General features: G+C 37.2%; 1 protein-coding gene across 11 annotated transcripts in view; it reads right to left on the bottom strand.

Annotated features, from left to right (window-relative positions):
* Positions 1-1,100: 1,100 nt before the first annotated feature.
* Positions 1,101-22,650, bottom strand: part of LOC106089583 (glutamine--fructose-6-phosphate aminotransferase [isomerizing] 2) — a 626,017-nt gene continuing 604,467 nt past the window's right edge. For 4 of the 11 annotated variants that reach the window (XM_059362834.1, XM_059362832.1, XM_013255466.2 and 1 more), the window contains 3 exons: positions 12,317-12,474; positions 1,794-2,633; positions 1,101-1,722 (listed from right to left, as the gene is read on the bottom strand). In XM_059362834.1, the coding sequence (XP_059218817.1) occupies positions 1,348-1,722; positions 1,794-2,633; positions 12,317-12,474 (1,373 nt within the window). In that variant the 3' untranslated portion in view covers positions 1,101-1,347. The remainder of the gene's footprint in view (positions 1,723-1,793; positions 2,634-12,316; positions 12,475-22,650) is intronic. The other 7 variants (XM_013255467.2, XM_013255469.2, XM_013255471.2 and 4 more) reach the window with 3 other exon arrangements.

Raw genomic sequence — 22,650 nt, 5'->3', positions numbered from 1 at the left:
ACTCCGAAGCTCTCAATATCGGTATGTGTCGCTGAGACAGCCGGAAAAGTTTACGGTTTGTCTGCCAGAGGTCTGTGCCATTACAGTAGCCGCAAGAAAAATTCTGGTAAAGGATTTACCGCCCTAATAAAACAGGAATTATACGGCGGCTTTCAAGGTCTTGGGGTCGAGGACGTCGAAATGCGCGGCGTATTGTTTGAAATCCCTGAATACGCTCCGAGTCCACGATGTAACGCTGACATCGATTCCCGGAAATGGGGAATTCTAAGGAATAAGGAGGCAGACGAATGCGCCAGCAGGGGCTTGTCTGTGCCTTCCGAACCGGATGGTTGTCGGACCGCTAGGGCGCTCTGGCCTATCATCGACCGAAGGAGGACGGCAAGTTGCTGGCTTTCGATAAGAGGTCGATGGGTACCTAACCAGGGATCATAACCGGACACTGTACTTTAGGCAGCATGGCGGCGCGCATTGGAATTCCGCATAATGACTTCTGCAAGAGTTGCCTCAATGAGGATGAGACTATCGAGTACTTGCTATGTTCGTGTCCGGGACTGCAGGGACGCAGGCTCTCCATCCAGGGGACCCAATTCTTCTGCGCTCTGGATGAACTTGCGAATGTATATCTGGGAGGTCCTCTGACATTTGTTTGACGGATCGGAATGGTTCCGATTCTATATTCTCCCGCTTTGATTCTCTATTCCTCCCGTTTCTTTTTCATTTGTGTATAACCCTTGGATTTAGTCCGAGGACTTACATTTTCCCTTTCTTTCTTCACAATGGGCCAAACTGGCCTCCGAGAGAACTCACCTATGGTGGGCTACCCATTCAACCTAATCTAAGGTTCAAAAACTTTTCTTTTTGAGGTGTAATAAGTCCAAAACATCTTCTGAGCTTGGTTTTTAAATTTTTACCACTCCGAAGTTATGACATTTTATATTTTACAGATTTTATTAGTTCCGAGCCGGCTTACCCTATGCCCTTATCAAATTCTTTTAAAGATTTTGTATCCTTCTTTACGAAATATACTTACGCATCATTGGCACAACTCCACAATAACATATTCAATACGCAGGCCTTTTTTACATACATACATATATTGAACGAAATAGATATATACATTTTAATTTTATCGTCTAATACACTTTAGAAAAAGATTTGATGATGTAAGTTGAGTATAACCGAAAAATGTAAAATTCATTTGGACTCACTTAGCCCATTGGTATTCAGTAATTGCACAAAGCGTCTATACAATAAGAGTACACACACTTAAAAACGAATAGATTTATATCAACAGTCTAACGCGTTCATATAGTAAAATTTTTCTCTCTGCTAAGCTGCTGGCTGATTCTATTCAACAGTCACAGATTTAGCCAGATTGCGCGGGCAATCGACGTCACAGCCACGAAGAACAGCAATGTGGTAGGAGAGCAGTTGCATAGGAATAACGGTAAGAATTCCTTGGAGACAGTCAACTGTGCGAGGAATTTCTAAGCTGCGGGAACTGAATGATTTGGTTTCCTCATCACCTTCCTCACATATAAGTATGGGACAGCCTTTACGGGATGTGACTTGTTGCAAGGCGTTCATGCATTTCACATAGACAGGATCACGTAGAACGATCATGAGAACGGGCATAGAGTCATCAACAAGTGCTAGGGGACCATGCTTCAATTCTCCAGCCATGATGCCTTCACTGTGCATGTAGGTCAATTCCTTAACTTTCTGTAGAAAAAGGGATAGCGTTATCGTGTTGTTGAGGAAGTCTTGTAAACAACTAAACAACTCGCACTTACCAAGGCACCTTCCATACAAGTGGCGAAGTTATAGCCGCGACCCATAATCAAAAGCGATTTATGCTGATAAAGATCTTTAGCCAGTTCCTGCACTTGCGAATCAAGTTTAAGCACCTCACGAATCTGATGTTCCAGTTTAGAGAGTGCTTGAATAATTTCCAAACGTCTTTGCTGCAGGGACAAACGATCCTCAGACATTACCAGAGCAAACATTACCAATGAGATAAATTGAGATGTATAGGCTTTTGTGGAGGCCACACCAATTTCAGGACCGGCATTGATGTGAACACCACAGTGAGATTCACGACAGATACTGCTGCCAACTGTATTGGTGATACCGACAATGAGAGCACCACGTTGCTTGCAATAACGCAAGGCCATCAATGTGTCGGCAGTTTCACCTGACTGTGAAATAAAAAAACAGACGTCATCGCGGAAAATCGGGGTATTACGATCGAGGAAATCTGAAGCCAATTCAATCATAACAGGCAGTTCGGTTAGTTCCTCCAGAAGCTGGCGAGTTGCAACAGCGCTATGGTACGAAGTACCACATCCGATCAACATCAGACGCCGACAGCGTTTTATTTCTGGAATGTAGTCCTTGATGCCGCCCAAAACAATAGAGTTCGTATCAAAACGAACGCGGCCACGCATTGTATTGACCACAGACTCGGGTTGTTCGAAGATTTCCTTTAACATGAAGTAGTCATAGTTGCCTTTCATGATTTGTTGGATTTCCATTTTCAGAGTGATAATTTCACGAGCATGGGGATCGTCAGTGGATTTCTTTAAGCGATGAATGCTCAAACAGCCATCGCGAACGGCAGCGACGTCATCATCCTAAAAAAATATTAAGAGTTATTAAAATGTTATTAAGGAAGGAAAGTTTAGATATTCAGTCATCGCCGAAAGTCAGTGGTCGTTCGGTAAAAACAGTAAAAAAGACAAAAGTCGGGATGAGCCGACTTATTATATAGTCGGCTACACCACCGAGTCTACATACTACATTTAACCAAATCGACATAATATTTTAAAAAATTAAAACATAAATAAAATGTATTTAAAATAAAATTTGATTAAAATACCAAACTTGTTTGAAACGTTTTTAATAATGTTTTCTAAAAGATATACAGTCTGTTTCAAGTTAATTGCTTCCATTCACCCGCACGCTATCAGACAAACAGCTGACGTTGCAATAGGAAACTGAAAATCTACTAATCAGGTGAGTGGCAATGCAAAAGAAGACGTACAATTTGCTTCTTTAATCGAGTCTCACTATGGGTGTATTGGTGTAAATTCTAAGAAGTCAAGTGTTAAATGCACTCACTTCCACATTGGGTTTTAAGAGCTAATGCAATAAAAAAATCTGAACATGTTTTGATGAAATTTGAAATACATATTGAAGGGAGCTTATTTGAATATAAATACCGTTCAAAATCGAGCTAAGAAAAAGTAGCATGTGAACAATTTATTATCCTTCCGTCCGTCTGTCGAAATCACGATAGAGGTCGAACGCGTAAAGCTAGCCGCTCGAAATGTTGCGAAGATATTTGGTATTGATATAGGTCGTTGGGGATTGCAAATGGGTCATATCGGTTCAGATTTAGATATGGCTCCCATAAAAACCGATCTCCCGACTCGAATTTTTGAGCCCCTGGAAGCCGCAGTTTTTGTCCGTTTGGCTTAAATTTTGAAAGAGGTGTTCCGTTATGATTTCCAGCAACTGTTTTAAGTACGGTCCGAATCGATTTATATCCTGATGTAGCTCCCATATAAACCGATTTGACTTCTTGGGCCCCTGGAAGCCTCAATTTTTGTTTGAAATTTTGCAAGTAAAGTGTTCTGTTATGACTTCCAATAACAGTGCCAAGTACGGTTAAAATCGGTTTATAAACTGAAATAGCTCTTATACAAACCGATATCCCGCTTTGATTTCTTGAGCCCTTACAAGCCGCAATTTTTATCCGATTTGGCTGAAATTGAGCATGTAGTGCTTTGTTATGACTTTCAATAACTGTTCCTAGTACGGTCCAAATCACTCTATAACCTGATATAGCTTCCATGAAAACCGGTTTCTCGATCATCTTTGTTCGGTGCTTCTGTTTTGACAGAAGTTTGGTATGTAGAACAAGTAAAAAGGCGTTTAGTTCGGCCGGGCCGAACTTTGGATACCCACCACCTCCGGTATATATGTAAACCACATTTCGTCCAAATCCGGTGAAAAATGCATACTTTATGCCCCATAGAAGCTATATCGAAATATGTTCCGATTTAGACCAAATACTTATAAGTACACGTCACTATGTTCAATTTCAGTGAAATCGAATAATAAATGCGTCTTTTATGGGGCCAAGACTTTAAATCAAAATATTGGTCTATGTGGCAGCTATATCCAAATCTAAATTTGGGGCAAGTTTCAGAAAAATGTCGAAGAGCCTAAAACAACTCACTGTTCCAAATGTCGGGGAAATCGGAGAATAAATGCGCCTATTATGGGCCCAAAACGCCAAATCGAGAGATAGGTCTATATGGCAGATATATTTAAACCTGGACGGATCTAGGCCAAATTGAAGAAGGACGTCGAAGAGCCTAACACAACTCCCTGTCCCAAATTGGACAATAAATGTGCCTTTTATGGGACCAAAACCTTAAATCGAGAGATCGGTCTATATGGCAGTTATATCCAGAACTGGACCGATCTGTGCCATATTGCAGAAGCATGTCAAGGGGCTTAACTTAACTCGCTGTCGCATTTTATGGGCCTAAAACCTTAAATCGAGAGATAGGTCTATATAACAGCTATATTCAAATCTGGACCAATCTAGGCCAAATTAAAGAAGGATATCGAAGGGCCTAACACAACTCACTGACCTAAATTTCAGCAAAATCGGATAATAAATGTGGCTTTTATGGGCCTAAGACCCTAAATCGGCGGACCGGTCTATAAGAATACGTGCAAAATTCCAGCTCAATATCTCAATTTTTAAAGACTGAAGCGTGATTTCAACAGACGTCTTTCACTGATCAAGAATATATATATACTTTATAGGATCGAAAATGGGTATTTCAATGTATTGCAAACGGAATGACAAAATGAATATACCCCCATCCTTTGGTAGTGGGTATAAGAATGTCATGCAATTCAACTTAATTTATTTTGTATAAATTTTTGGGTGAATCCATGCTGGTGGGTTCCCAAGATTCGACCCGGCCGAATTGAGCAAGCTTTTACTAGTATCGTAAATGAGACAAATCGGTCCATGTTTTGATATGGCTGTCATATAAACCGATCTTGGTCTTGATTTCTTGAGTATCTAGAGGACACAATTCTCGTCCGATTGAAATTTAGCACGTGGTGTTTTGGTATCACTTCCAACAACTGTGCCAAGTATTGTTGAAATCGGTTCATAACTTGATTTTGCTGCCACATAAACCGATCTTGGGTCTTGATTGCTTCAGCTTTTAGAGGGCGAAATTTTTATCCGATTTGGCTGTAATTTTGCACGTGGTGTTGGTTGTTGGTGTTGTTCAAATCGGTCCATAATCTGCCATATGAACCGATCTTGGATCTTGACTTCTTGAGCCAATAGAGCGCGCATTTCTCATACGATTTGGCTGAAATTTTGAATGGGGTGTTTTGTTATGACTTTCAACAACTGTGTTTAGTATGGCATAAATCGGAACATAACCTGATATAGCTGCCATATAAAACGATGTGGGATCTTGACTTGAGCCTCTAGAGGATGCAATTCTCATCCGATTTGGCAGAAATTTTGTACAATGGCTTCTATCATGACCTTCAACATACGTGTCTAATATGGTCTGAATCGATCAATAGCTTGTTACAGCCCCCATATAAACCGATCTCCCGATTTTGCTTCTTAAGCCCCTTCAAGGCGCAATTCTTATCCGAATGGACTGAAATATTACACAATGTATAGCATTCAATTCATTTTTGGTCCGAATAGGACTATAACTTAATATAGCTCCAATGGCATAACAGTTCTAATTCATTATTTTTGGTTTGCCTAAAAAGAGATACCGCGTAAAGAACTCGACAAATGTGATCCATGGTGGAGGGTATATAAGATTCGGCCGAACTTAGCACGCTCTTACTTGTTTTCTATATTGTGTCAACTGCTTTAAAGACTACTTTTCCGTTTTTACGTGTTTTAGCGATTTTCTTTGCCAAATGTACGTTTTTTTTTAAACTGAAGATCTGGCCACATTTTCTTTCACTCACGAAACCTAAGGTCGTGCGAATAATTAAATATTCGATAGTGATACCCATACTCACTCGGAGAGCGAATGAGTACTTTTCTTTCTCATAGCTTGTCACTCAACTGAGTGAAACAGGCTGATAATAAATATTGCTTATGCGTTGAACGTTGGAGGGACGATTATTCCTGAGAGTAGTGGATATGAAGAATTGCTTCTCCAAATTTCGGATTTTGAATTATTTTGTGAAGCTAGATGAAGCTTCTAGTGTTAAGATAGTTTTAGTAATATTTGCAGTGCAAACCGTTATATGTTGTAATGCTATTGTCTTTCAGTGATATTATTTGAGGCATAACTAAAAGCAACATTTAGTTTGTAACTATCCTAAAAATCACAGTTAGAAAAGAACGTCGCAGCCAGAAAGAGGGGTAGGTATAAGGTAGTATTTTGCAAGGAGCATGCGAATGGTGTAGAACGACGGAATGCCCATAGGTTTCGTAGCATTCCATATATCTTATATATAGTCTTGCTTATATGGCTGGACCCAGTTAGTGTGGAGTTAAATGTTAAATCCACGTTATGGCAACGAAAATTTCGTTAGAGCTGCGTACCAGCCTTTAACCAGAATTAGAACTGCATATCAATGCTATACCCAAGACTATATTACAATGCCAACCTGCTGTACTTTTTGTTTTGCGCCCGAATATATGAATTTTCATGAAGAATTTTTGCACCATTGTTAGGTTTGCACTATAGTACGCATTTATAAGCACCTGGCCTATCCGGTTTCTATATTTCGAGAATGGCCTAATGTTTGCTTAATATAACCATTTTGCCAGGATATTGAAGAATCAATCAGTAAGTCACACAACTCTCTGCATATCCACATGTACATATATTGAAAATAATTAATAAAAAATATATGAAATCAATGATCAAACCGTAATGGGCAACATAACTAATAGAATAATTATTTTTACTTAAACCCAAAATATTTTTTTCCAGATACTTTCCAAAATATTGAATGTATGACTGAAACTTTACCTGGTTACGGTTGAAACTTTAAAATTTGAGAACTCAAGCCACAACAATAATGATATAAAAATGGTTTTGTGTCTTGTACAACCAACTACTATCATATATAACACACAAATTTGATAACTCAAGGCATTACAAACAATGATGATATACGAGGGTTGCCTTTTATATTTCGCGATTGGACAACCATGTGTTGCAATCTGCCAACTGACAGTTCAATCCTAAAGCTTGACATTTTTGAGGTCATACGTACTCAGAATGTTATGACATACGAGCGCTATTTGTTTAAAGTAACTTAAAAGACGACACATCGAAATATCCATTTACGACCCTATAAAGTATATATTCTTGATCAGCGTAAAAATCTAAGACGATCCAGCCATGTCCAGCCGTCTGTCTGTTGAAATCACGCTACAGTCTTTAAGAAAAAGAGATATTGAGCTGAAATTTTGCACAGATTCCTTTTTTGTCCATAAGCAGGTTAAGTTCGATGATGGGCTATATCGGACTATATCTTGATATAGCTCCCATATAGACCGATCCGCCTATTTAAGGTTTTAGGCCCATAAAAGCCACAATTATTATCCGATTTTCCTGAAAATTGGGACAGTGAGTTGAGTTAATTTGGCCCAGATCGGTTCAGATTTGGATATAGCTGCCATATAGACCGATCTCTCGATTTAAGGTTTTGGACCCATAAAGGGCGCATTTATTGTCCGATGTCGCCGAACATACTTCTGCAATATGGCACAGATCGGTCCAGATTTGTATATAGCTGCCATAAAAACCGATCCCTCGATTTAAGGTTTTGGGAACTTGAAATTCGCATTTATTGTCCGATGTCGCCGAAATTTGAAACAGTGAGTTGTGTTAGGCCTTTCGCCATCCTGCTTTAATTTGGCCCAGACCGATCTCTCGATTTAAGGTTTTTTCGCCGAAAATTGGGACAGTGAGTTGTGATAGGCTCTTCGACATTTTTCTGAAATTTAACTCAGATCGTTCGATATTTGGATATAGCTGTCATATACTCCGATCTCTCGAATTAAGGTTTTAGGGCCATAAAAGACGCATTTTGTCCGATTTCGCCAAAAATTGGGACAGTGAGTTGTGATAGGCTCTTCGACATTTTTCTGTAATTTGGCCCAAATCGGTCCAGATTTGGATATAGCTGCCATATACACCGATATCTCGATTTAAAGTCTTGGCCCCATAAAACGCGCATCTATAATCCGATTTCACTGAAATTGGACACAGTGACTTATTATAGGCTTTTCGACATCCGTGTCGTACAGCGGTCAAAAAAAGTATTCATCATTCAATGTTTTTTTTTTAATAAGTCTACAAAAGACAATTGGAATAAAAACATATTAAACTAATGATGCAGTAGTGCTTGTGTGATATATATGTACACAATTTCATTGTTTTTAAAGAAAAAAATAGTATTTATTGGAACAAAAAGGGCCATTTTACAGCTGAACACAAAAAATTAAACAAAAAAAGTATTCATCATTGCAAAAAAACAAAAAAATAAATAACATAATTTAAAAAAATTAATACTTTGTTATTCGACCACCGCGTCTTATAACTTCTTTTAAACGGTTTGACATCGATTGGACTAATTTAGCGGTTATATTTTGGTCTATATTAGTCCATTCCTCCATTATCACCAGTTGCAGTTGACTCTTGCTCGAAAAATTGCGCGTTCTCAATTTGCGTTCGAGATGTTCCCAAAGATGTTCAATTGGGTTCAAGTCGGGACTTTGAGGAGGAGTTTTAATGACTTTGGGGCAGTTATACAGCATCCACATCTTGGTATTTAAAGCAGAATGTTTGGGGTCATTATCTTGATAATATTGAAAGTTATTACCAAGCCCAAGTTTTACAGCACTATCTTTTAAATTCCTCTTTAAAATGTCAATGTAATACTTATGATCCATTACTCCATTAATAATTTCAAGATTTCCCGCTCCTGAAGCCGCCATACACCCCCAAACCATTAAACCACCTCCACCATGTTTTACAGTAGCAACTGTGTTTCGTTCTTCAAGCTCTGTATTTGGTTTTCTGTACACTATGACCTTTCCATCGCACCCAAAAAGATTAAACTTGCTCTCGTCTGCAAAAATGATTGTTTTCCAAAATGATTCGGGCTGTTTTACATACATTTTTGCGAAGTTTAGCCTTTTCACTCGGTTTATTTTATTTATAAAGGGCTTCTTACGTGCAGTTCTTCCTCTGTAACTATGTCTTTTGAGTGTATTTCGAATTGTTTGTGTAGTAACTTCCTTCCCTAAATATTCCATAGTGTTTTTACGAAGAATGGTCGCATTTGTCTTCGGAGTTTTCTGAACTTGCCGCACTAGCCAACGCACATCTCCAACTGAAAGTGCTTTTGGTCGACCAGATCTTGGTTTATTGTCAACAGTTTTCGTTTCTGTCCACTTTCAGATGATGGATTGTATAGTAGATCGTGGTCTATTTAATATTTCACTGATAGTTTTTTGAGTTAAACCATTCCTGTGGTGCTTTATTATCAAAACTTTTACCTCATCAGAAACCTCGTTTTGCTTACGACCCATTTTGACAAAAACTATATTTTCAATGAAATTAAATATTTGCTGTCAAGGGCAAAGCCTCCTTTACTAAATAAAACAGAAAAGGGGGATTCCCAAATAATATTTGAATTTGACTTTGATGATAGCACATCAATGATGAATACTTTTTTTGTTCTGTTTTTGGTGTTATTATATAAAATTGCATTTTTTGCGCTAATTAAATTTATTTTTTGAATTTATTTTAAAACATATTACGAAAAATAAACTATTGCATAAAACTGCATTATTTGTTTACTTTAAATTTTCTTCAATTACCCAAAATAAGTGAATTTATTATCAATTTTGCTAATGATGAATACTTTTTTTGACCGCTGTATATCGGTTTATTTTTAGATATACATAGCTACTAAAAAGATCAATATTTTGTTATACACAATTGAACAATGACTTGTACTTATTAGTATTTGGTCCCAATCGGAACATATTTCGATATAGCTGCATTTTTCACCGGATTTTGACGAAAGGTGTTTTACATATTTACCCGAGGTGGTGGGTATCCAAAGTTCGGCCCGGCCGAACTCAACGCCATTTTACTTGTTTACAACTTTCAACGCGAATTAATTCAACAACAGTGCATCGATGAGTTGTTCAATTTTTGGAGATGAAGCTCCACCAATGACCAGTGTCTATCGATGGTATGGTGAATTCAACCGAGGTCGTAGTTCACTCCAAGACGAATTACAATAAGGTCGTCCAAAATCATCCGAAATTCGTGAAGGTTGTTCCAGAAACCATTGATGCTGTGCGCCAACTGATATTGGAAGATCGTCATGGGACCTAACGTGAGATTGAGACAACCCTAGGCTTTAGTGGGACCAGCATACATTCAATATTTCAAAAAAAAATTTTCGTGTTAGATCCCACACAATTTGTCAATCGCCCAAAAAAAGGCTCGTATCGATTGGTCGAAAAAAATGCTCCAAAAACAGAAAATAACTGATGAGTCATCCGCCGTATAGTTCAGACTTCGCACTGAATTACTTCTTTTTATTTCCGAACGTAAAAAATAAAATGAGAGGTCAACGTTTTTTGACATCTGAAGAAGCGGTTGATACGTTCAGAATGCATGTTTTGGCGATACTTCAATCACAGTGTCAAAAGTACTTCGACAATTAGTTCAAACGCATGAAAAAGTGTATAGATCTTAATGGGGAATCTTTTGAAAAACAATAAAGCTAAAGGGTGATTTTTTTGAGGATAGGATTTTCATGCATTAGTATTTGACAGATCACGTGGGATTTCAGACATGGTGTCAAAGAGAAAGATGCTCAGTATGCTTTGACATTTCATCATGAATAGACTTACTAACGAGCAACGCTTGCAAATCATTGAATTTTATTACCAAAATCAGTGTTCGGTTCGAAATGTGTTCATTCACCGTAACGTTGCGTCCAACAGCATCTTTGAAAAAATACGGTCCAATGATTCCCCCAGCGTACAAACCACACCAAACAGTGCATTTTTCGGGATGCATGGGCAGTTCTTGAACGGCTTCTGGTTGCTCTTCACTCCAAATGCGGCAATTTTGCTTATTTACGTAGCCATTCAACCAGAAATGAGCCTCATCGCTGAACAAAATTTGTCGATAAAAAAGCGGATTTTCTGCCAACTTTTCTAGGGCCCATTCACTGAAAATGATTTGCAAGCGTTGCTCGTTAGTAAGTCTATTCATGATGAAATGTCAAAGCATACTGAGCATCTTTCTCTTTGACACCATGTCTGAAATCCCACGTGATCTGTCAAATACTAATGCATGAAAATCCTAATCTCAAAAAAATCACCCTTTATTATCAATGAATAATATTTGTTTTTGTGTTCTCTTATCCCGAAATATAAAAGGCAACCCTCCTATAAATGGTTTTGTGCGTCGTACAACCAACTACTATCATATTTGAATAAAAATCATTTTTTTTTATTCCCTCATGCAAACGTTTATAGTATTGTTAGCAAGAAAACATTTCTAGCAGACATCATTCTCTGATAATACCATATTCTGTATTGTTTCTTTAAAACTCTACTCATAAAATGTTAAGTATCAATCATGAGTACGGAATGTTAACATTAAACACCCTAATAATTCGTTCCAATTTAATGCGGGTGCACCAGATGTTTATGGGCATTTTCTAACAACGAATAAATTTTATTTGATAGGCAATATCAGCACTTGGCAAATACAATAAAGTTGAAAAGATTAAACTGTATATGAGACTATAAACAGAGATTCCTAGCCTTCCTAGAAATAAAAAGTAGCTTGGCAAAAGGTCATTATCAAAATGAGGTGTTAGGTCGATCTTCATGGGAGCACAAAAATGCTCAGCCATCATTTTCCATGTATGAACGTATGCATCGTTATATCAGGTAAACTGGCACTCTTGTCATTAACTTGGAGATAGAACCATTAATCGTTTGATTGTGAAATCTTAATTTGCCTATGTATGTTATGCCAAATAAATTGCTTGTGTGACCCAAAATGCCAAAGTTTAAGGGATAGACAGCACTTAAAGACATTTCTGGGTAAAAAAAATTAGGCCACGTTAATGGTGAGTGTCCCCAAAGTGTCACTCATGCCCATCAATATTTTTCCCAAAGTCACGTAATCTGTTGTTGTCCGAGTCATGCAGCTGAAAATGGGATGCTTGCTACTTTACTTACCTCCAAATAGATGACACGATTTGTGTGCTCAATGACAGCTGAGGCATCGGATGCAAAGAAATACTCCACTTCTTTCTGCTCCATAGGTAAGAATTCTGAAGTACTCTCCGAACGCGGCAGAACTGATAAATCACGATTTTGTACATATGGACGATGTTCTTTTAGATTAGTATTCAACGAAATGGTTGTTGGTTGTTCATTTGTTTTGATGGCATTGATGATGTCGATAAAAGGCATAAATCGCCATAGAAGTTGGCGAGAAGTGCGATTACAATGGTGGCGTTTACAGAAGCGTAAGCATTTTTGCGTCGATGCCATTGGGGGGTTTTTTTATGAATATTTACAATATCATCGATTGCGGCCAGATAAATTGCATCGTGGGTTGCACAATTTCGCATGGATGCAGAAATTACCAAGCGGCAATTCCATTTTTTTTTTTTTGCATTTGGAATGAAATTGAGTGAATTGTAGGCATATTTGCATTCGATCATCATCCATAAGTTGTGGCAACAATATTTATTCATTGATTTGCAGTCGCAGAATACGCGTGTGTGGTTTTTAATAAAATGATGTATAGTGCCATAGATATTAAGTAATGAAATCAAAATTTTTACATTAGCATAAATATTCACTTAATGGGGAGATATGCATAATAATTTATAAATAATCCATAGAGAATATGAATTATATTTGCATACAAATATAAATACAACCGTTTATTATATTAACTACATAAACTATAATACAATTATGAAAAATCACTTGTCCCAACACCAGATAAATTGCTCAACATTAAATACCATTATACAATACAATGTCTATGTTTACGGCCGTATTCACAAAACTTATTGTTGCCTTAAAATACGTTTATTTAACAGTTCTATAGAGGAAATCTGTCAAATAAACCTATTTCATAGCTACATTAAGTTTTGTGAATACCAATGTTAAACTTTATCAAATATAAGCAAACATTTTTTAAAAAAATCAAAAAAAGAAATAATGAAGACTCCTTTTCTTTTTGGAATGGAAAAGTATGTATGTAATGGCAGTGGCTTCCATTATGCAATAGTGTATGCATGCTGCAACCCAATGGTTTATTGTTAAATAAAGAGAATTATTTCTGGCATATATTAAGAAAATAATACAAAAAGTTGGCTGAAAATGTAAGATTTTTCCATGGTCGAAGCTTTTTAGCAACACTAGATTATGAACCGATTTGAATCATTCTTAACACAGTTGTTGAAAGTAATACCAAAACACCAAAAAAAGTATTTGTGCAGAATTTCAAGCGGCTAGCTTTACTCCTTTGAAAGTTAGCGTGCTTTCGACAGACAGACGGACGGACGGAAATGGCTAGATCGACTTAAAATAACATGACGATGAAGAATATATATACTTTATGGGGTCTCAGACGCATATTTCGAGGTGTTACAAACAGAATGACAAAATTAGTATACCCCCATCCTATGGTGGAGGGTATAAAAACCAAGGAAATGGATATCCACCCCACACCCAAAATATGCTTCAACAGGACATGAAGACCGATCGCAAAAATATGGCACTCAAATAATAAGTCTTTGACAGAAGAGTACAAATTTGATGTTATTATTATCTAGGTCCAAGTGTCTTGGGAACGTGAATGGCGATCGGGACAAATGAAAGGTCTATGTGACCGCCAACTTCAAAATAAAATCTCAAATGAGATTTTCAAATGAAGGCCGTTCGGTTTGAAGTAATATACAATAATATTTCACATGCACATTCTTTTAAGGAACAGGGGATATTGTGTGATCAGTCCATCTATTGAAAATGACAGCGAGACGCTTTCATTTACATCGCGTACAGCGAGTAATTTCTTATATCTCACTCTCTGTTAAATCTGTGCAAGACAGAATTAGTTCGCTTCAGCAGGAGATACAAGTTGCCTACAGTGGCAAATGTCTCCTTGGGAGGAGAGAATGTTCCATTTACAGAAAGGACAAAATACCTGGGTGTTTTGCTGGACAGGAAACTGAACATCAAATCCAACATTTAGGAAAGGGCAAAAAAGCGACTCTTGCCCTACACACCTGCAAGAGAGCCATTGGCAAAAGTTGGGGATTTAGACCGCGTGTCTTGCATTGGGTATATACTGCAATTGTCAGACATAATGCTATATGCTGTTGTGGTCTGGTGGACGGCGCTTCAAAAGACCACCCACTGTTCAATATTCAACCGGATCTAAATGATGACTTGTTTGTACACCACAGCCGCACTGAGGATGACACCATCTGATGCACTGAATTTAATGTTACATCTAATGCCTCTGGACACTGTGACTAGACAAATTGCTGCAACCACTGCCGTGAGGCTAAGGGAGCTTTCTTTGGTCATGTGGTGGCTACGGACACGACGTTATCCTTGATACAATATGATATGTTCCAGGCAGTGTAGATTACACCCTACCTGAACCGCTTTTTGATAAAAAGTGCTGTATCACAATTAATGATAGAACCGATTGGAACTACGATATCCCTGGTAATAGAAGCTACATCTATAGCGATGGTTCCAAACTAGACGACCAGGTGGGCTTTGGGGTGTACTCTAAAGATCTAGAACTGGTCATATCGAAAAGGTTACCCGACCACTGCAGTGTGTATCAAGCGGAGGTCCTTGAAATAAAGGAAGTGGTGGAATGGCTAAGATATAATATCACAACGATAAATATCTTCTCAGACAGCCAGGCAACCATAAAATCCCAGGAGAACGTATTTCTGAACACAAAAATCGCCTCGACTGTCGCAGATCTCTCAACGAGATGGCTGAACAGTTCAAAATTCACCTGTTTTGGGTGCCGGGCCTCAGAGATTTCCCAGGGAATTAAAAAGGGACACAGGTCAGAAGAACAACGTATGACAGATGGTCACAAAGAGGGGACTGTGAGCATTTCAAAACTATGTGGCCTAATCCAGACTTGAAGAGGTCTACCGCTTTGCTGTCATTGGCTAGAACAGATGACCCAGTCATTGTGTCCGTCATTACAGGTCACTGTCTAAGCGGAAAACATGCTGACAGACTGAAAGTTGCCAGTAACGACTTTTGCAGAAGCTGTGAGTACATCGAAGAAGAAGAGACTATAGAACACCTTCTGTGTGTGTGTCCCGCACTAACAGTCAGAAGGAGTTCCACGTTAGGTTTTCATTTCTGATTTAGCGAGTGTGAGCATTCGCAAGTTGTTGGGCTTTTTAAAGCGATCTGTATGGTTCAACGGTGGGAACTAGAAGGCATCTTCTTCTTCTGTTCCTGTGGTATCACAATGGACGAAAATGTCTATGTGAGTCTGATGGCAGACTGCCACTTAAATCTAACCTGTCCTAACCATATCTCACTGTAGCGGCAAAGAATTCGAAATAAAAAATATTCCTAAGCACTGAATGGGGTTTGTTTTTTAAAATAATCTACTTTTCTGCAACTTGTTCGATTTATTCTATCCTTCAGTGTCTTGCTCTTAAGTAATCTTGAAATACAATACCATGTGGGTTCAACGTTCACGAGTTCAGCAAAAACAGTCATCAATGAATGGTTTTGTTCAGGTCTTTGTCTCATATCCACGAGTGCAGTCCTAATCAAGTTTTAGCTCAATGATATGGAGCCTCCTTTTATACGCCGAGTCCGAACGACGTGCCGCTTGGCGACACCACTTGTTAAAGAGGTTTAAAGAGGCTGGATACATTATGAATGTTGCCAGCATTTTTGTAAGGGGTTAACCCCCGCTAAAATTTTTTTTTGATGTTCACGTCGGGATTTGAAACCAGGCTTGCGGACATGCTAACTCCAATAACAGATTTTTGGAAGTAGAATGAAACTTTTGATTTAAAATTAGGGTTGACACAGGAAGTGGTAGCTTTACGATATATTTTTGAAATTAACGTAATTTAAAAAAGACCCATAACTTTGAAATCGTTGAAAATCTGGGCATAAGCTTCAAAATATTAAGTGAATAATCTACTTTCAAAGGGCAGTTTAAGGATTTAGCGAAGCAATTTAGCGTTTTAAACTTTTTAGAAAAACCTCAACATTCTGTTAAATTACGAAACCATGCTCCTTTATTGTTCTAGAAACCTCATTTTTCAACACATTTTCCTAAAATTTCATAACGTCAATGCCCAAATAAGCCGTAATTTAAAAGGCAACCGCTATATTGGCCATCCTTTACATTTCAAAATTATCTTACGAATACTTTTTGCGATGTTGCCTGTTTATCTCCTTCCACGTGTACGCCTAAAAAAATGTTGTTCTCTTTTTATTTACGCGTTTATATTGTTTTCTTAAAGAACCCACAATAATATTGACATTTAAAAACGAAATGCCGTTATATACATTTTCTCTTTATACCTATCACCTATACTAGACTTGTCATTCCGTTTGTAACACCTAGAAATATTGATCTGCGACCCCATAAAGTATATATATTCTTGATCGTCATGACTTTCTGAGTGGGCTAGATATGTATTTCCGTCCATCCGCCACTCTCTGTCCGTTTGTTTGTGAAATTTACGACGGTCGGTCGGTCGAGCGGTCGAACGAAAAATATATTCGCTAAAAATTTTGCAAGAAGACTTTTTATTGATGTTGGTTGTTGAGGATTGCAAATGGGCCATGTTTGTTCAGATTTGGATATAGCCCCTATGTAGACCTTTCCCCCCTTTTGATTTTTTTAGAACCTAGCATGCTCAATTTGTATTGTATTTCGGTGAAATTTGGTACAAAGACTTCTGTTCTGATTTCCAAAATCCGTGCCAAGTATAATTCATATCGGTCTTAGAATTGATATAGCCGTCATATAGGCGATCCGCAGATTTGACTTCATGAGACACTAGAAGCCCAAGTTTTCATCCGATTTGGCTGAAACTTGGTACGTGAAGTACACTACACACAAAATCTCCTAATCATCAGTTCCCCAAAGTCCCTTAGACCATAGAAGCCTAAATCAATACCCGATTTGATGGTGCCAAAATAATTCATATACAAACTGAGTAAATCATGGTACGTACGGTTTTGCGGTATGCATGGTGGTGGGCAACCAAGATTCGGCCCGGCCGAACTAAGTACTTTTTTTTCTTATTTTATATTAATAAAAAATATAATATTGAAAATTCGAGGGTGGGGGGTCGTGTTCTGGAATACACTCTCAAAGAAAAACAAATGTCTGTTTATTTTCAATTAATCGATTTATGAGCCATAAAAAGTACTTTCAATAACCATGGTTATAATAAGATTCACCATTCATAAACCTAACAACAGCAGCAGTACAGATTTTAATGTGTAAAATATGGTATCTGTTTCATTTAGCTTTGGGCAAACCTTAAAGCAGAATATGTCTGTGATTAAAGAAGACCCACACTTTAGATGCTTATAAAGCTTAGGCAAATATGATTATGCGATAACAACACAATTCATCGTTTTGGGAAGTAACAGATATCCAGCTAAATTGTGTCATTTATGTGCTACTGCGTTTAAATTCGTGTTTAGTAAAGATTATAAATATCAAAAATTTTAAAGAAGCAATGTTAGTTGGCAAAAAAAATTACAAACAATTCTCTCGAAATTGTGTCACAATGAATAGAACATTGTCCATCATTTAAAAGGAAGGATTTAAAAGGAAATGGATAGTATTAAGTTTATAAATATTATTTAAAGAAAGAATTCTTTTATGTTAATTATTCACAATTGTATGTAATGCATGCGAACTGACAAGTTACTCATTTCAACAAAAAAATATATTCTGGCACGGCAAAGTTATTGTTTTTACTCCATCTTCTGTCTCTATAAAAACACTGGCCTATTATTTCATTTTTGTTTTCACAAGATTAATTGAAATAAATTCCATGTTTTAATAACAGGTCAATGGATTAAAGCAATGTAATAATTCATGGGTGTAATAAGCCAACATAATGTTAAATAATATTTAAAACAATTAGGTAAATCAAATTAATGGCTTTTGCTCATCAGTATAATTTTGTTTAACACAGCTCGTTTCCGAAACCTCGTTGGGTGGTATCTTACCATGTAAAAATGTATTACAATGTTGTGGTTTACAAAACCACATCGGAAAGTTTTTTGAAACGTCCTCAAAACCAGTTAGGAAAGGCAAAAGTCGGGCAGAGCCAACTATATAATACCCTACACCTCCGAGATCACGCATTGCATAAAACCTGTGTTTAAATCTAGTCAGACCTTAATTCTATATACCTATTGTCGAATTTTGACTATTGCAGTCTTTACGGCATATATTTGCTAAAAAATTTGGGAGAGGCAGAGATTTTGATGAGTATGTGCACATATGTTGGGAAGTCATATTAAACACCGTATGCAAAATATTGTAAATATTGGGAAAAAAATCTGATATCCATATCCGATGAAAGTTATAAATATATGAGAGCTATATTTAAATCTGGCCTGACAACCTAAAAAGGCCATGTCGGATGAAAGTTATATATGGGAGCCTTCTATAAATCTGGTTCGATTTTTTTTTTTCATTGAAGGTGACTTGTGCAAAATTTTACGGTAATCGGACAACAAAATCGACCTGTACCTTAATTAAAAGAATACATGGACAGACAGACATAGCTCAATTGGGTCAGGAAGTGATTCTAAACCAATTTGTATACTTATTAATGGCTAAGTCTTGTAAATAAATGCAGAAAGTTAAAAAAACCCTATACCACAGCGTAGGTGTTGGATATAATGACAGTTTGTTGCATTTCTATGCGCTGCAGTTTCGTACACTTATGCCTCATTGTATTTATTTGTAATAACAAAAATATTTGTTGTTGAGCTCCCATATAAACCGATCTCCCGTTTTGAAATCTTGAGACCCTGGAAGCCGCAATTTTCATCCGATTTGTTTAAAATTTTGCACATACACACAAAAAAAGAACTCTCCAGCCAAAAATGTTCGACAAGTAAACTTTTTTGTAAAGAACGTTGGAGGTTTGTTTATGCCAACAGTGCAAAATCTTTAATGATAACAAGTAAGAGCGTGCTAAGTTTGGCTGGGCCGAATCTTACATACCCTCCAATATGAATCGCATTTGTCGAGTTCTATGCGCAGTAACTCTTTTTAGGCAAACGAAAAATATTGAATAAGAACTGTTATGCTATTGGAGCTATATCAAGTTATAGTCCGGTTCGGACCATAAATGAATGCGGAACATTGTAGAAGTCATTGTAGGGGCTCAAGAAGCAAAATCGGGAGACAAATAGGTTTATATGGGATCTGTATCAAGCTATTGATCGATTCAGACCATATTAGACAAGTAGGTTGAAAGTCATGATAAAAGCCGTTGTACAAAATTTCTGCCAAATCGGATAAGAATTGCGCTCTCTAGAGGCTCAAGAAATCAAGATCCAAGATCTGTTTATAAGAAAGCTACACCAGATTATGAACCGATTTGTATCATACTTAACACAGTTATTGACAGTAACACCGAAACACTACGTGCAAAATGTCTGTCAAATCGAACGAGAATTGCGCCCTCCAGAGGCTTCAGAAGGCAAGATCCCAGATCGGTTTATATGGCAGTTATATCAGGTTATGTACCGATTTGCGCCATACTTAGCACAGTTATTGGAAGTCATAACAAAACACCTCATGCAAAATTTCAGATCGGGTGAGAATTGCGCGCTCTATGGGCTCAAGAAGTCAAGATCGAAGATCGGATTATATGACAGCTATACCAGATTATGAACCGATTTGTATCATACTTAACACAGTTGTTGGCAGTGACACCAAAACACCACATGCAAAATTTCAGTCAAATCCGACGGGAATTGCGCCCTCTAGAGGCTGAAGAAGTCAAGATCCAAGATCGGTTTATATGACAGCTATATCAAAACATGGACCGATTCGGCCCATTTACAATCCCAACCGACCTCCACTAATAAAAAGTATTTGTGCAAAATTTCAAGCGGCTTGCTTTACTCCATCGAAAGTTAGCGTGCTTTCCACAGACAGAAGGACGGACGGACGGATATGGCTAGATCGACTCTGTCAAGTTTGTTATAACTTCAATATATCATAAGCCGTTAGAGATATTCCAGATGTTTAGGCATGGTTTTGTAGAATTTTTTTTTGAGCTCTATCTTTTGCATTTCAGAGTTTGAAATGCTGGAGGTGACCAACATTCATGCCCTATATCAGCCCCTGGTCTCCAAATTTGGCATAATATCTCCACATTCACTATATCAAGTTTAAGGAACAGGGGTATACATCTCTCATATCAATGAGTTCTATCCGATTCAAGTTTAAGCTCAATGATAAGGGGCCTCTTTAATAGCCGATTCCGAACGGCGTGCCGCAGTGCTAACACGGGATATCGACCGATGAAAAAAAATTCTGATGTTCCCGCCAGGTTTCGAATCCAAGCGTTGAGAGTCCTAGGCGGACATGCTAACCCTCTGCGCTAGTGATTTACCTATAGAAAATCAAAGACATAATTATTATTATACCCTACACCACAACTGTGGTACAGGGTGAATAACTAGTGAAGGAAGACAGATAGACACATTTATAAGTATACTGATCGACTCAGAATTGCTTGCTGATTCTATTTCGCTATGTCCGTCTGTCCATGTTAATTTGTGTACAAACTACAGGTCGCAGTTTTCATCCGATCGTCTTCAAATTCTGTACAGCATGTTGTTTTGGCATAGAGATGAAGCCTATTGAAATTGGGAAAATCCGTTCAGATTTAGATATAGCTCACATATATATGTTTGTCCGAATTGCTGTAATAATGCAACAAAATAGTATTTTGTTAACCGATTCGAAATTTGGCATGAAGGATTTTCTCTAGACTCTGGACATTACTGGTGAATTTTATAGAAATCGGTTCAGATTTAGATATAGCTCCCATAAATATGTTCGTCCGATTTTGAGAAATATTTCAATAATGGGGTCATTTGTCAACCGATTGTCACAAAAATTGGCATACGATATATAAATATCTAATAATCGTTGTAGATTTCTATTTAGATTCCATATACTTATATACCGCTCCATTTGCACATATAGAGCCGTAGTTATTTCAATTTTGAACACATTTGCTCGAAATTTAATACGAATTGTTTTATAACCCATCTGAAAATCTCCACCGAAGTCCACTAAATTCGATTAAGAATTATCCTATCCTAGTTCCAAATTTCCATTTATACGACAGGTGTAGGGTATTATAAGCCGGTTGCGCCCGACTTTTGCCTTTCCTTTCTTGTTATGTTTTGCAGACGTTGTTCGTTCATGTACTTTACCATAATGAAAATGTTGAGTATACTAAATAAATTGAAGTGCCAGTTCGATGATTAGTTTAAAAGTTCGTTCACAAATCAAATTCAAAGTTGTCAAGTGCCTATTAGAAAATTGTATGTATACATATATGTTTGTTTAATTCGAATGTAATTTTGTTAATTTTTTTGTAATATTTTTATAAGCAAAGAACGGGAGTATATTCATTTTTTCATTCCGTTTGTAATATATCGAAATATTCATACGCGATGCCGTAAAGAGCAAAAAATCTTGATGGTCATAAAATTCTAAAAAGGTCTAGCCATATCTATCTTTTGTAAAAACGGCACAGTCTTTTAAAAAAGATATATTGAGCTAAGACTTTGCACAACAAATTTCTTCTTCACAGGCAAGTTAAGTTCGAAGATATACCGTATTGTATATTGATATATTCCTCAATTAAACGGATTTGGGGTTAAAGGTCTTAGAGTCATTAGAGACGCATTTAAAACCAAATTTCGCTGAAATATGGCACTAGAAACTGTGATAGACCCTTCAATGTCCCTGCTTAACATTGCCCAGATCGGTCTATATTTGAATATAGCTGACATATATGGAAATCTCTAGATTTAGAATCTAGAGGCCATAGAAGGAAGTATATATGGCAGTTGTATTTAAATATAGTCTGATCTGAACCATACTAGACACGGATGTGGAGCAGCCTAAAATGACTCGCTTTGCCAAATTTCAGCCTTTTTTTATGTAATTCACTCTACGGTGGTGTATAAGTAATTGCTTACTTACTTGAATTTTCAAAACACTTTATTTCGAAGAAGGACAAAATATATAAAATTCGACTAACATTTAACATTGGCGTATACATCAGAACATTTTATTCGTATTAAATTTATTTACTTTTTATTTTTCAATATGAAATCCATCAAATAATTTTTCATTATAATTGAATTCATTTGCTTTCACAATCAAGAGCAAAATTAAAAGCTGATGATAATTCATATTTACTTTCACAGCAAAATATGTTCATGTATACGAATTACACTTCATTGCTTTG

The sequence above is a fragment of the Stomoxys calcitrans genome, chromosome 2 (genome assembly GCF_963082655.1).
Source record: "Stomoxys calcitrans chromosome 2, idStoCalc2.1, whole genome shotgun sequence".
Lineage (NCBI taxonomy): Eukaryota > Metazoa > Arthropoda > Insecta > Diptera > Muscidae > Stomoxys > Stomoxys calcitrans.
This window is presented reverse-complemented; position numbering and strand designations above follow the sequence as displayed.